The sequence below is a fragment of the Odocoileus virginianus genome, unplaced genomic scaffold (genome assembly GCF_023699985.2).
Source record: "Odocoileus virginianus isolate 20LAN1187 ecotype Illinois unplaced genomic scaffold, Ovbor_1.2 Unplaced_Contig_8, whole genome shotgun sequence".
Classification (NCBI taxonomy): domain Eukaryota; kingdom Metazoa; phylum Chordata; class Mammalia; order Artiodactyla; family Cervidae; genus Odocoileus; species Odocoileus virginianus.
This window is the reverse complement of record NW_027224325.1, coordinates 1,243,500-1,257,917: the sequence shown is the minus strand read 5'-3', so window position 1 is coordinate 1,257,917 and position 14,418 is coordinate 1,243,500. Positions and strand designations below refer to the sequence as shown.

At 36.6% G+C, this 14,418-nt stretch overlaps 1 protein-coding gene across 4 annotated transcripts in view; it reads left to right on the top strand.

Annotated features, from left to right (window-relative positions):
- MAGI3 (membrane associated guanylate kinase, WW and PDZ domain containing 3) overlaps positions 1-14,418 on the top strand; it is a 248,562-nt gene that overhangs the window by 155,017 nt on the left and 79,127 nt on the right. For all 4 annotated transcript variants that reach the window (XM_070463862.1, XM_070463860.1, XM_070463864.1 and 1 more), the window contains exons 3-4: positions 3,834-3,953; positions 12,407-12,616. In XM_070463862.1, coding sequence (XP_070319963.1) covers positions 3,834-3,953; positions 12,407-12,616 — 330 coding nt within the window. The remainder of the gene's footprint in view (positions 1-3,833; positions 3,954-12,406; positions 12,617-14,418) is intronic.

Here is a 14,418-nt window from a genome sequence, read left to right as displayed (position 1 = left end):
ATTGCCAGGGTTTTTTTCTTTTTTAGGGTAAAATAATAGTGTATTTTAGAAGCTGTTGATTACTTAGATTTGATGAAGTAATGTAGTATCTAGAATGTAAAGAACTATGATTTTAAAAAGACAGGCAGCCCAACAGAGAAGTGGCAGACTTGAGCAGCCACTTTACAACAGAAGAAATTTCTATGGCTAGTAAATATATGAAAAAGAATGTTCAATCTTTTAAAGTAGTTGCACATTGAATACAATGTGAGATATCTTTATATACTTAACAAGTTGGAAGAAGTTTAAAAGCATGATAAGTATTGATGTGGACACAAAAGGATGCATGTGGTATGACTCCAATCCCATCAAGTTGCAAACCAGGCAAAACTAAGCTGTGTTGCTCAGAAATGCATTACTTAGTTGCTAAAAACATTTTTAAAAAGAAAAGAAATCATTGAAACAAATGTAAAGATGATGGTCACGTTGTGGGTGGAGGGAGGGAGAGATTTGTGATTGGAGACATATGAGGGGGCTTTTGGCATCCTAGTAATGTCTTGTTTCTTCATCTGCATGAGTTTGCTTTGTTATTGCTTATTACTACTAAACTTTATATATGTTTTATGTACTTTTCTGTACATTTCAGAATAAAACAGAAAAAGGAGGGAGTGATCAGTTATGTCAAAGGTTGTTGATTTGCCAGGTTATGGACTGACACTTGACCATTGGGTTAAGCAAAGTGGAGACTTCTGATGCACAGATTGTCTCAGTGGGACCGGTTGGGGCAGTGATCTGATTGGAATGGGCTCAAGAGAAAATGAGAGGAGAGGAATTGGACACTGAGTAAGAAGAACTTGGAGGAATTTTTATGTAAAAAGGAGTGATATAATGTTGATTGGAGGGGATGTACAAAGCTTTACATTAAGTTTATAGAGAGTAACAAGAGAATAGAAAGGTAAATTTTCTGGAATGCTGAGGGAAGTGGAGTTGGGTGGGGGAAGGTAGAAAACTTTTTATGTGTATGAGAGTACATTATTTGAAGGGGAAGAAGTGAAAATTTATAATACATTTGTGAAGAGAATTAACATTCAAGCTACTTTGTAAATCTTGGAAATATATATGCTGGAATCACACATTTTATGTTTATTAATGGAAAGAATCATGATCACCATCTTGCTCAGTGCCACTTTGCGGAAAGCGAACCAAGCCTAGAGGGATTAAGTGCTTGCTCAAAATTTTACCACTAATAATTATTCTAGACTAAAATGCAGAGCTGCTCCTGCCTCTTGGGTCAGGGCTTTTTTTTAAAATAAAATAGTATTATCTTTAGTATGATTTGCTTTTAAATTGGATTTTATATAGTCATTATGTTTATAATAGAGTTTATTTAGATGATATTTCAATCAGCCTTTGCCACATAACAGACTACCCTAGAACTTAATGGCTTAAAATAACTATCATGTATGATTTCTCATGATTTCATGAGTTTGCTGAGCTCATCTGGACCCACTGATGTGGCTGGTCCTTGGCAGCTAAGCTGGCGTTAAGAGGGGCTACACTGGCCTCTCTCATATCTGGGGCCTTGGTGCTGTTTATTGGATGGGACTCTCGCTCATCATTCAGTAGTCTTGTCTGGACATCCATACATGGTGGTGGGACCATTCCAAGGAGACAGAGACAGAGATCTAGATTCCTGAACATCACACTAAAGTATTCAAAGCAAGCCATAAGTCCAGTTCAGATTCAAGAGGTGAGGCAACAGGCTCCGTCTCTTGATAGGAGGAGGTGCAAAATATGTGGCCATGTTTTCCATCTGTCACAGCTGCTAATCATAAATTTAATTGTTGAATTTACTGTCTAAGATTAACTTTTACCTAATGTGGAACTGAAAGCTGTTAATTTGGGGACTCTAACAATGTAATTTTAATCAGTATATGAGAAACAAAAATTTGATATGAAAAAAAATGTTAAGAAAAAGGGGAGTTATGTTTCAGAGATCTTGTATCCTCTGAGATATAAAACAGATAAAGAAATGCAACAGTCTTTGTTACTTAGAATGTTTGCTTAATCATCATTTTCTGAGATTATTACCATTCATCATCATTGTGGGTTTTTTTCACATTACAAAATATAATAGAATGTAAAATCAATTAATAGCTTCCCATAAATTAATTTATAATATGATAGCATATTTCCAGGACCTGTGATGATTACATTTGTATAAAATTTTACTTAATTTATCTGACAACTGTGTATATTGAGTGCCTGCTATGGGATTTACACTGTGCAGAGACTTGGGGTGTTGCTGAACCAAATAGATGAGGTTCCTGCATATTCCCATAACTAGATGGGAAAGTTCTCTAAAGAAGCTTTCTCAGTCAGAAGCTGAACGATGAGTAGCAGTTAATCGAGGTAAGAGGGAAAGGGAATAGGAAGTCTTCCAAGGAAAAGAATGGCTTGGCCAAGGCCTTGAAGATAAGCAAGTTCGAGGAACATTAAAAGAATTGAAAAAAAAAAATTGATTATGGCTAAAGCCTAAAATGTGAAAGGGGTGAGGCAAGAAAGAAGCTGGAGAGGTAGAACCTGGATTTAATATCAAGGATCATGGGAACCATTTAGAGGTTTAAGAGGCTTTTTGCTCAGATGGTTTTAGAAAAGTCACTGATGCAGTTTGGTTAAGGTCAGTAGCTAGGATGAAGACAGGGTTGAGCTCAGGAGACCAGCAATACAGCCCGTTGATACTGATACGGATTAAGTGGATGTGAGAATGAAGACAAGTATATAAATCCTACAGGAATTTAGGAGATGGAATCAACCAGATTTGGTGACTAGGTATAGAGTAGAAGGAAGAACCCAAAGTTACTGTCTCAGGTTTCTGACTTGGAGTGCTGTTAACAAATAGGTAGTATAAATAGAGTAATAGGCTTGGGAAGGCATCCTTGGCAGGACGATATCCTAACTCTATTTCCAGGCTAACTACCTGGATATCTTGTTTGTATTTTCTAGTATTTGAAGTGACATTTCCACTTTCACTTAAAAAAATATTGATTCCTGTTCAGTGAAATGCAGTAAAGTACAGCAGTGCTGCCATAACTTGAATTTATATCTTGAATCCGAAAAAGATTTTACTTTGGCATTGATTCCTTAATAGATAGAAATTTACTGCTCAATTGCTGTAGTGAATTTCATTAAGCAATTTGCTTACTGCTTAATGTTTTGAAATTACTTGAAGAGAATAATGACTAAGCAGCAATATATATAAAATTACATTTTGTGAATTCCTACCTTAAGCCCTGAGCCCTTCATTAATGAGTCTAAAAATAATTGTGTGATTAATATTTGTTCAGGTTTTTTAAGTGGAGTTTATTAATAAAAGAGTTTTTAAAAGTTGTGTGTCTTTTTTTATTGTCTTACAACTCTAGTAAGTAGAACATTAGCTTACATTTCTGCTAAGAAAGAAAAAATATGTAAGGTAGCTGCATGAACTTGAAGCCTTTCCTTCGTGGATTTACCTCTCCTTTAAATGTCAAGCATGAGAATTAAGGTTTAAAAGAAGAATTAACTGTTGAGTCTTGGAAAGTTAAGCTTTCTTGATCACTAACATTTTAATCTTTGTAATTTTGAATTTCATAGCTATCTGTAGATTTTATTAAAATATATTTACTCATCCTATAGTATTATCCTACTCTGACCTAGGAATGTTAATTTGCCTCAAATTCTCTTATCACTCTAGATAGAATATATTCAATAGTGCTTCCCATGTGTTCTCTTTAAACTGAATTTCCTATTATTTTCAATATTTTTTAAATTTAAAAGCACTTTACAACCTATTTTTTCCTTTTTTCTTTCCTTAGGTACTACAAGGGCCCCCAGGGATGGGGAAGTACCAGGGGTGGACTATAATTTCATTTCTGTTGAACAGTTCAAAGCACTGGAGGAGAGCGGAACATTGTTAGAAAGTGGAACATATGATGGTATGTCCCCAGATATTGACAACAGCAGCCCAGAAAACTGTCTGATTGGAATTATTTCAAATGGAATTTGATCAGTAAAATACCACTTTTTAAAAAAGTGTTTTCTATTAGTCTTTGAGAGGTTTTTCTTTTGATTAGGCTATTTGTAATTTACTAGTTAAGATGGGATTAAATGCATTCTGTGTTATTCTAAAGTTGATTATAGACAGTATACTAAAATCATTAACACTAGTTAGTTTGCAATATTTCATAATAATTCACATTCATTGTATTCACTCAAGCATTTGTGAGTTCTGTTTGTGGTTGGAAATAAAAATACTGTACCCTTTAAAAAATCTGTTTATACTTTGGCTCTCTTGGAGAAAAGAGAGTATAGATTTGAAGAGGAAAATAATAAAAACAGAAAAATTGGTTTTCTTTTCATAACTGTTTTCTCTACTCACTTGATTCTAGGGAATACTGATTTAAGATCAATTTCAACTTTTGAATGAGTCTTTGTTAAATCTTTTTTCTTTTCTTTTCTTTATCTAACAGTTCTTCACTGGCAAACTTGTGCACTCCAGTAGTACCCTGTATTTCTCCATCATTGCTTTATCATGCTATTATAATTGCCTTTTTCACAAGCTCTGTGAAAGCAGATGTCATGTCTTTCTTAATATTATCTTCAGTTCCTAGAGATAGCGTTCAATAAGTATCTGATCATGAATTCATCATATCCAAATACGCATTTGTGCTATCGAAGAGAGTAAGTCTTCATAATTTTTCTTTTTAGCTTTAGCAAGAGCTCAAGACAGAGGAGTCTTCACTTACTTCCTTCTTTTTCTCACCAGTTTCCTCTAGTCTGTTACCAATCGAGTCTTTTCTTCCTTTGTAGCATCGTTCACACTGCCTTTCTTTATACTTTCATCGCCTCATTGTAGGCTCTCTGGACTGACTTGTGCTGGCTATGATGGTTGATCTCGTATGTTCCGATTTCTTCCCTCTCATCAGTCCACCCCGCTCATTGCTACCATACTAGTCTTCCGTGTCAAGTATAGTTCTGGTCATTTCTCTTTCCTTCAGACTCTTTAATGATTTCCTCTTGCCTGCTGCGTTTGACCTAGCCACTCTTTCTGAGATTAGCATCCATGACTCATTCATTCAGGTATTGTTTATTTGATCCTTCTTTCATATTATGTGCCAAGCACTACCAGAGGGACTAGAGATGCCTGTGCTGAGCAACACTGAAATGATACTGCCTTCATAAATCCTATATCTTAGTGGGGAAGGCAGTCAGAACATAAACAAGATAACTAAATTGAGATGTTATGAAGGAAACAAAAGCAAGGGATTTTAAAGAAAATAATAGGAATGTCTAATTTAGATAAGATGGCCAGTTTAGATTTCTCAGAGAAAATGACAGCTGTTTATTTTTTATTTTTGTGCAAATTGCCTTCTCTCATTCACCTCCCTCTTATAGGCAACCATTCTGATGTGTTTAATATATATGTTTTGGTTTATATGCGATCTTGCAAAATATGTATTGTGTCTTGTGTATATGTATTTATTATTTACATCTGGACCATGTTCTGTATCTTACTAGTTTTAAACTGTTTTCACTTATTACTGTGTTTTTTAGATTCATCTACATTGCTGTACTGTAAATGTATGTAATTCACTGTTTTGTAACCATTGTATAGTACTATATATTGTGAATCCATTACCTAACCTTTCTCCTATTGACGGACTTCGAGTTTGCCTCCAGCTCCTCATCACCACAGATCAATCTGCAGCATCCTCATACATGTCTTCTTACAGACCTGTGTGAGAATGTCTGTGGCATATATATCCAAGAGCAGAATTGTTGAGTTATAAGGTAAACACATAGTTAATATGATGAAGTTGTTTTGGGTAGCTCTGCAGTCTTTACTCCCCAAGCAGTGCTATGGGCAGTTGTAGTGACTTTAGTAATGATTCCACGTCCTTATCAACACTTGGCACCATCCAGCTTTGTAATTTTGCCAGTCTGATGGTTATAGAAGCGGTGTCTCACTTTAACTTTAGTTTCTCTGGTAGTCAGAGAGTTTGAGCATCTTTTCATATGCTTGTTTTTTGAACTTCTGCAAATTGTCTATTCATTTGCTTTGTCCATTTTATTTTCAAACTGGGATCTCAATCACATTTCCGTTTGTAAATATTTATATTAGATAGTAATCTCTTATTGGATATTGATATTTTCTCCCATTCTGTCACCTAATAACCTTGTTCTGTGTTTCATCATTAAACCAAAATCCTTAACTTTTGTCAGTCAGAGTTAGCACTGTTTTCCTTACGATTGGTGCTTTGAAATTTCATTTAAGAAGTCGTTCTCTTAAATGACTTAAAAAGATATTCTCCTATGTTTTCTTCTGTTAAGAACATGGTATATGACAAAGTGGCATTTTCCATATTATTAATTACTACATGCTCAATTAAGAGGAAAAGCAAATTAAAATAAGTTACCCACCATTCCACACCCATCAGATTGATAGAAATTTTAAAGTCTGATAATTGTGGTAAATGGAAATCCGCATACACAACTGGCGAGTATATAAAATGATATAACAATCCCTTTGGAGAGCATCTTGGCAATAGCTAGTAAATTCAAAGATGCACCTAACTCTGACCCAGCAGTTCCCTCTGTGGTTGCCTTCTCTAGAAAAACCCCATCAATGTGGATGTGCAGACAAGTACCTGAACAGTTATTATCAATTCAGTTCAGTCACTCAGTCGTGTCCAACTCTTTGCGACCCCATGGACTGCAGCACGCCAGGCTTCCCTGTCCATCACCAACTCCCAGAGCTTGTTCAAACTCATGTCCATCGAGTCGGTGATGCCATCCAACCATCTCATTCTCTGTCACCCCTTTCTCCTCCTGCCTTCAGTCTTTCCCAGCATCAGGGTCTTTTCCAATGAGTCAGCTCTTTGCAGCAGGTGGCCAAAGTATTGGAGTTTCAGCTTCAGCATCAGTCCTTCCAATGAATATTCAGGACTGATCTCCTTTAGGATGGACTGGTTTGATCTCCTTGCAGTCCAGGGGACTCTCAAGAGTCTTCTCCAACACCACAGTTCAAAGCATCAATTCTTTGGTGCTCAGCTTTCTTTATAGTCCAACTCTCACATCCATACGTGACTAATGAAAAACCATAGTTTTGACTAGACAAACCTTTGTTGGCAAAGTAATGTCTCTGCTTTTTAATATGCTATCTAGGTTGGTCATAGCTTTTCTTCCAAGGAGCAAGTGTCTTTTAATTTCATGACTGCAGTCACCATCTGCAGTGATTTTGGAGCCCCCCAAAATAAAGTCTGTCACTGTTTCCATTGTTTCCCTATCTATTTGCCATGAAGTGATGGGACTGGATGCCATGATCTTAGTTTTTTGAATGTTGAGTTTTAAACCAGCTTTTTCACTTTCATCAAGAAGCTCTTTTGTTCCTCTTTGCTTTCTGCAATAAGGATGGTGTCATCTGAGTATCTGAGGTTATTGATATTTCTCTGGGCAGTCTTGATTCCAGCTTGTGCTTCATCCAGCCTGGCATTTTGCATAAGGTACTCTGCATATAAGTTAAATAAGCAGGGTGACAATATACAGCCTTGACGTACTCCTTTCCCAATTTGGAACCAGTCCATATGTTCCATGTCCAGTTCTAACTGTTGCTTCTTGACCTGCATACAGATTTCTCAGGAGGCAGGTAAGGTGGTCTGGTATTCCCATCTCTTTAAGAATTTTCCACAGTTTGTTGTGATCCACAGTCAAAGACTTTAGCATAGTCAGTAAAGCAGAAGTAGATGTTTTTCTGGAACTCTCTTGCTTTTTCTATGATCCAACAGATGTTGGCAATTTGATCTGTGATTTCCCTGCCTTTTCTGAATCCAGCTTGAACATTTGGAAGTTCTTGGCCCACGTACTGCTGAAGCCTCACTTGGAGAATTTTGAGCATTACCTTGCTAGCATATGAGATGAGTGCAATTGTGCGTTAGTTTGAGCATTCTTTGGCATTGCCTTTCTTTGGGATTGGAATGAAAACTGACCTTTTCCAGTCCTGAGGCCACTGCTGAGTTTTCCAAATTTGCTTTCATATTGAGTGCAGCACTTTCACAGCATCGTCTTTTAGTATTTGAAATAGCTCAGCTAGAATTCCGTCACCTCCACTAGCTTTGTTTGTAGTGATGCTTCCTAAAGCCCACTTGACTTCACACTCCAGGATGTCTGTCTCTAGGTGAGTGATCACACCCTCATGGTTATCTGGGTCATGAAGATCTTTTTTGTATAGTTCTTCTTCTGTGTATTCTTGCCACCTCTTCTTAATATCTTCTGTTTCTGTTAGGTCCATACCATTTCAGTCCTTTATTGTGCCCATCTTTGCATGAAATGTTCTCTTTGTATCTCTGATTTTCTTGAAGACATCTCTAGTCTTTCTCATTCTATTGTTTTCCTCTATTTATTTGCATTGATCTGAGGAAGGCTTTCTTATCTCTCCTTCCTATTCTTTGAAACTCTGCATTCAGATGGGTATATCTTTCCTTTTCTCCTTTGCTTTTAGCTTCTCTTCTTTTCTCAGCTATTTGTAAGGCCTCCTCAGACAACCATTTTGCCTTTTTGCATTTCTTTTTCTTGGGGATTATCTTAATCACTGCCTCTTGTACAAAGTCATGAACCTCTGTCCATAGTTCTTCAGGCACTCTGTCTATCAGATCTAATCCCTTGAATCTATTTGTCAGTTCCACTGTATAATTGTAAGGGATTTGATTTAGGTCATGCCTGAATGGTCTAGTGGGTTTCCTTACTTTCTTCAATAAGTCTGATTTTTGCAGTAAGCAGTTCATGATCTGAGCCACAGTCAGCTCCTAGTCTTATTTTTGCTGACTGTATAGAGCTTCTCCATCTTTGGCTGCAAAGAATATAATCAATCTGATTTCGGTATTGACCATCTGGTGATGTCCATGTGTAGTCTTCTCTTGTGTTGTTGGAGAGGGTGTTTGCTATGACCAGTGCATTCTCTTGGCAAAACTCTGTTAGCCTTTGCCCTGCTTCATTTTGTACTCCAAGGCCAAATTTGCCTGTTACTCTAGGTATCTCTTGACTTCCTACTTTTGCATTCCAGTCCCCTGTGATGAAAAGGACATCTTTTTTGGTGTTAGTTCTAGAAGATCTTGTAGGTCTTCATAGAATAGTCATAGCATTATTTGAAACAATAAGGGAATGAAAGTGACTTTTATTAAAGGAATTAATAGAGTTTATTTTAATTTGTTTATAAAAATGGAATGTTATATAATAGATGATTAGAATCTACATGTATCTATACGAATAAGTCTTAGAAATACAGTTGTATAAAAATAATGTTACAAAAGGATATGGACAGCATACTGTTTAGAAAAAAGATATGAAATGTTATAAACACTCATGAAGCTTTTGTTAAAACAGTAGTATTTATATGTTATGCTTCCCTTGTGGCTCAGATGGTAAAGAATCTGCCCACAATGCAGGAGACCTGGGTTCGATCCCTGGGTTGGGAAGATCCCCTGGAGGAGGGCATGGCAACCCACTCCAATATTCTTGCCTGGAGAATCCCATGGACAGAGGAACCTGGCAGGCTACAGTCCATGGTGTCACAAAGAGTTGGACACGACTGAGCGACTAAGTACATTTATATGTTATATATGCATATACATGTGTCCCAGATGAATATAACATGCCAGGAAATGACATATACCAACACTCGGATAACTCAGGGAAAGAATGGGAAGGACAGACAGGAAATTAGGACTTGAGCTATATATGACTGAATATGTATATCATTAAGGAAGGGAAAAGGGAAGACCTGAAAGGAATCTGGCACCAAGTTAGTATCTGGGTATGTGTAAATAAATTTCTAACTAGTCTAACATTGTTGTCCATGATTTTATATGGGTTTAAAATAGTTAATGGTTGGTCTATTGTAAAAATGAAAACACTTCAGAAAAGAAAAAAAGAGAAAAAAGAAAAAGTTCCAAAGTAGCTTCAAAAAGATGAAAAAGCTTTTTTGTGAATAACTGTTGTTGGGGTTCACAAACTTCATAATCCTATACCTTTCAGCATCTGACATCTTAGGATTTACCAACAACTCAAGAAAAATAGATCTAATTTACTTATAAGCAATGTTAGCTTTCTTTTTTTCATCTAGTGAAAGTGAAGTTGCTCAGTCCTTAGAATTTTCCAGGCGAGAATACTGGAGTGGGTAGCCATTTCCTTCTCCAGGGGATCTTCCTGATCATATAAGCCAATAATTTTTTAAAATAAGGCAACTGCCAGAATTTATCATGAAGTTATAAATTCTTGTCAGTGATTATGGTTATAGCAACCATATCCTGAATTTTTTCATAGTTTTTGTTCTAGAAAAAAGAATTAGATAAGAATTACTAACAATACGCAGCAATAATGTGTTTTAGTATTTCCTATAAAACTACCATCCTTAGAAAAGTGGGGGGAAGAAAATGGACTTTCAGCTTTCTCATGGTACATCCAGATTCCTTGGTAGTGTGACTGTTGGACATAATGAAGGGGAAAATGAGATCCTAGGGCATCCTATTCCCCAACCAAACCTCTGTTTAAAGCATTTCTGTACCTTCTGTCCCAGAGAAGTGTGAACTGGCTTTTTTCATTTTTCCTTGCTTTACTTATGGGCCAAAAGTTTACGGAGATCCTTAGATGGCAACCCTTTCCAGTACTCTTGCCTGGAAAATCCCATGGATGGAGGAGCCTGGTGAGCTACAGTCAGTACATGGGGTCACAAAGAGCGACTTCACTTTCACTTTAGTCTGTTTTACTATTACTCTTTGCGTACATTTGCATATTAGGATTAACTCCATTTCAAACCTAGATTTGGAAGCCAAGGAGTAATTGAGTGGAGAGAAGGAAGATGTGGTTGTTTGATTGATTTTAGTTTGATTAATTGATGTTAGTTTGATTTCATTGTTTTGTCTTGAGCATCTTAATGACAATTCACACACAAAGTCAAATTTCCAAAGAAGTTATCTTAATACTTTCCCCCTCAAAGCATGCATGACAAGGTAAGCTTTCTTTGTTGATTTGCCTCTGTGGTTCCTTGCTAGCTCAGTTGGTAAAGAATCCACCTGCAATGCAGGAGACCCGAGTTTGATTCCTGGGTTAGGAAGATCTGCTGGAGAAGTGATAGGCTACCCACTCCAGTATTCTTAGGCTTCGCTTGTGGCTCAGATGGTAAAGAATCAGCCTGCAATGTGGGAGACCTTGGTTTGATCCCTGGGTTGGGAAGATCCCTGGAGAAGGGAAAGGCTACCCACTCCAGTATTTTGGCCTGGAGAATTCCATGGACTATATAGTCCATGGGGTCACAAAGAGTCAGACATGACTGAGTGACTTTCACTTTGCCTCTGTGATATGGTGAATAACTTTTTATGCTTTTGTTTCATCTCAGAAAAATAATCCATTTTATACCCTGTTAATTTACCTTATATGAATAAGCATCTCCTTAGGAGCCAAGGAATTTGGAGATTTTTTTTTTTTAAATAAAAGAAGAGCATGAATATTTTACTCCCTGTCCTTGTTTATCTTTCTGTGACATCAGCAGAGTGGTTGATATAAGGTCAGAGCTAGCAGGAGCCACAAACTGCTAGCATAGCTAGACTCACTGAACAATTTCTATCATATGTGGCTGCCTACTGGGGACTACATTGCAAACTGAGAAGATATTCAGTTGTTCTCATTCTATTCTGGAATGTTCATTGTTATTGCAAAAATTACTGATTCTCAAGACAACATATTAAAGTATTTCTTGCTTTCCTGAGAGTAAGCAAATATTGAATTATGCTAATAAAGTTTCTATTTGTTCAATAAGTTGTCAGATAAAACAATATAATTAAAACGCTCAGAAAATATTTTAGAAATTATGTTTACATAAGCAGCCTACATTTCAGAACAGACTGGTAGGTGCTTAGCTGTATCCTTTGCCTGCGTATTTCCTTATTTTACTGAAATAACTCATGTTACATATCAGAACAAAATTATTTGAGTTAGTTTTCTCCTCCTTTTCTCCCACTTTTTATGCCAATTAGTCTTACACAAGAGCATTGATGCATTTAAATTCACAAATTAGGCCTTAATATAAAACCCGTGCAAAGCAAGCCCTGTAGGAATAAATAACCTACATATGTAAAGTCAACTTCCTGGCCTTAGTACAAATAGTCTTAAAGTGTTAGATAAGGTTAGGTAATATATAGTGATGAGCCCTTGAGAAATTAGTTCTTTCTGGTCTATCTCTTCCTCTCCCAAGAAAAAGTGCTTTCACCTCCGTTTGGCCAGTGGTGGGTGTTCAGAAATTTCAGTATAAGATAAGAGGGCAGAGACACAGTAAGCCATATTGTTCTAACTCTCAATTCAACATTCAGTGCTTTCAGCTGCTGTTATTTGTCTTCAGGAAACTTCTATGGAACTCCCAAGCCTCCAGCAGAGCCCAGCCCTTTCCAGGCAGATCCAGTTGATCAGGTCCTCTTTGATAATGAATTTGACGCAGAGTCCCAGAGAAAACGGACTACATCTGTCAGCAAGATGGAAAGAATGGACAGCTCCCTTCCTGAAGAGGAAGAAGACGAAGACAAGGAAACTGTTAACGGCAGTGGAAATGCAGGTTTGTAAATAGATGAACAACTTCTGGCTGTTACTCCTGGTTAACTTTAATGTGACACTGAATTGGAAGTAGTAAAAATTTCCCCAAAGCATAGGAACAGCAAGTGATGGGATTTTAAGTTCTTTTTAAAGTTTTGTGTGAAATCATGTATCTCTGTTGACCATTTTGTAAGCTGAAGTTAGTTGCCCCAAGTGGCAGTTTTGGTAAATCAGTTATAAACTATTATTAGTACTAATATATTCCATTACTCTGCTGCTTAAAAGATTTGAGATTCATTTCTGATACTTGAATATGGAAATCTTGTTGACCTAAGTCCTACTTTACAGAATTTGTGCAAAATATAGATGTTTTAAGATATAGCCTTCAACGAAAACAAAGATTTAGGGATATGCTGATAAAAGTTATCTGAAACATTTGTTAGTAATATTTTGAGTTTAAATTCTGAGTCACTCAAAGAAAATTTCCAAATTTGACTGTTATATTTTTTCATTAAATGCCAAACCAATATAAATTTAATGATAGAGAATCTTCTGCTTTAGAGTATCCCTAAGTAACATAGTGATTCCTTAGAAGATTTTTATACTTCTCATGAATCACAGCAGAACTGATTTCAGTGCTATTTATTGTAATAATTTCATTCAGAACTCTAGAATAGAAGCTTCATAGGGGTTGAAGTTTGCTTCTTTGTTCATTGTTGTACTCCTTAAACCATAAACCATGCTTGGCATATAGTAGAAGCTAAAAACATGTAATGGCGGCTCAGATGGTAAAGAATCCACTTGCAGTGTCAGAAACCTGGGTTCAATCTTTTGGTCAGGAAGATCCCCTAGAGAAGGAAATGGTAATCCACTCCAGTATTCTTGCCTGGAGATTTCCATGGACAGAGGAGCCTGGCAGGCTGCAGCAAAGAGTCAGATACAACCGAGTTTCACAATCACCAATAAATGAAAGCATTTGATTATAACTCCAAATTTGCAGAATCTATTACCATATCGTTTTCCCAAAGCATTCTGATTTTTCCTTTATCAGTTATTAAAACTTGCTATTATCTATCCTTGTATTACATTCATTGCTTGTGCCCCCCTCCAGAGGGCGAGTTCTGTTTTATGGTCATAACATCTTTCATTGTTATGTCACATATATGCTCAATGAATTACAGCAATATATTTTGCTGAAAACAGGTCTAAAAATATTTAGGTGAATTTACATCTAACTCTTTAGGGGTTGTTAAGGGAAATCATCATATCCTAGAGTCTTATGATGTTGATGTCAACTTTGCTGTCCCACAAATTTACATCTGTTGACATTTTTCAATGTTTAAGACATGGAATTAGAAACCATGACTCTGTCCCCAAATGGGAGTTATATGTTCTTAATTTGAAGGAAAAGAAAATGCCTTCTTTTTTTTTTTTTTTTAAACTTCCTAATGCAGAGCCTCTCAGTGAGCCCTGCAGTTCCCTTAGGGGTACACCTATCTGCGAGCTCCGTAGTTTATGCTTGTCATGTAAGACAGTTGTTAGACCAGATGTTGCAGCCTCTTTGATATTAATATTTAAAGGAAATGTATCCAAGAGGGTGTGGGAGGAAGTTTGTATTCTATCTCTTGTGTGTGGGTACCATAGGACTCTTCCACATATATTTCTTTGTAACAGAAACTATTCAGACTATTTTAAGGAAAAGTAAATATAAGACATGGCAGAAAGCCCTTGGTCTTTTCTGAGTAAGTACTAACCACAGTTGTTAACTTATTTAAAGTTGCTTTCTGTATTGCTTTGGGGGACTAGAATTCCTATCTTGAAAGA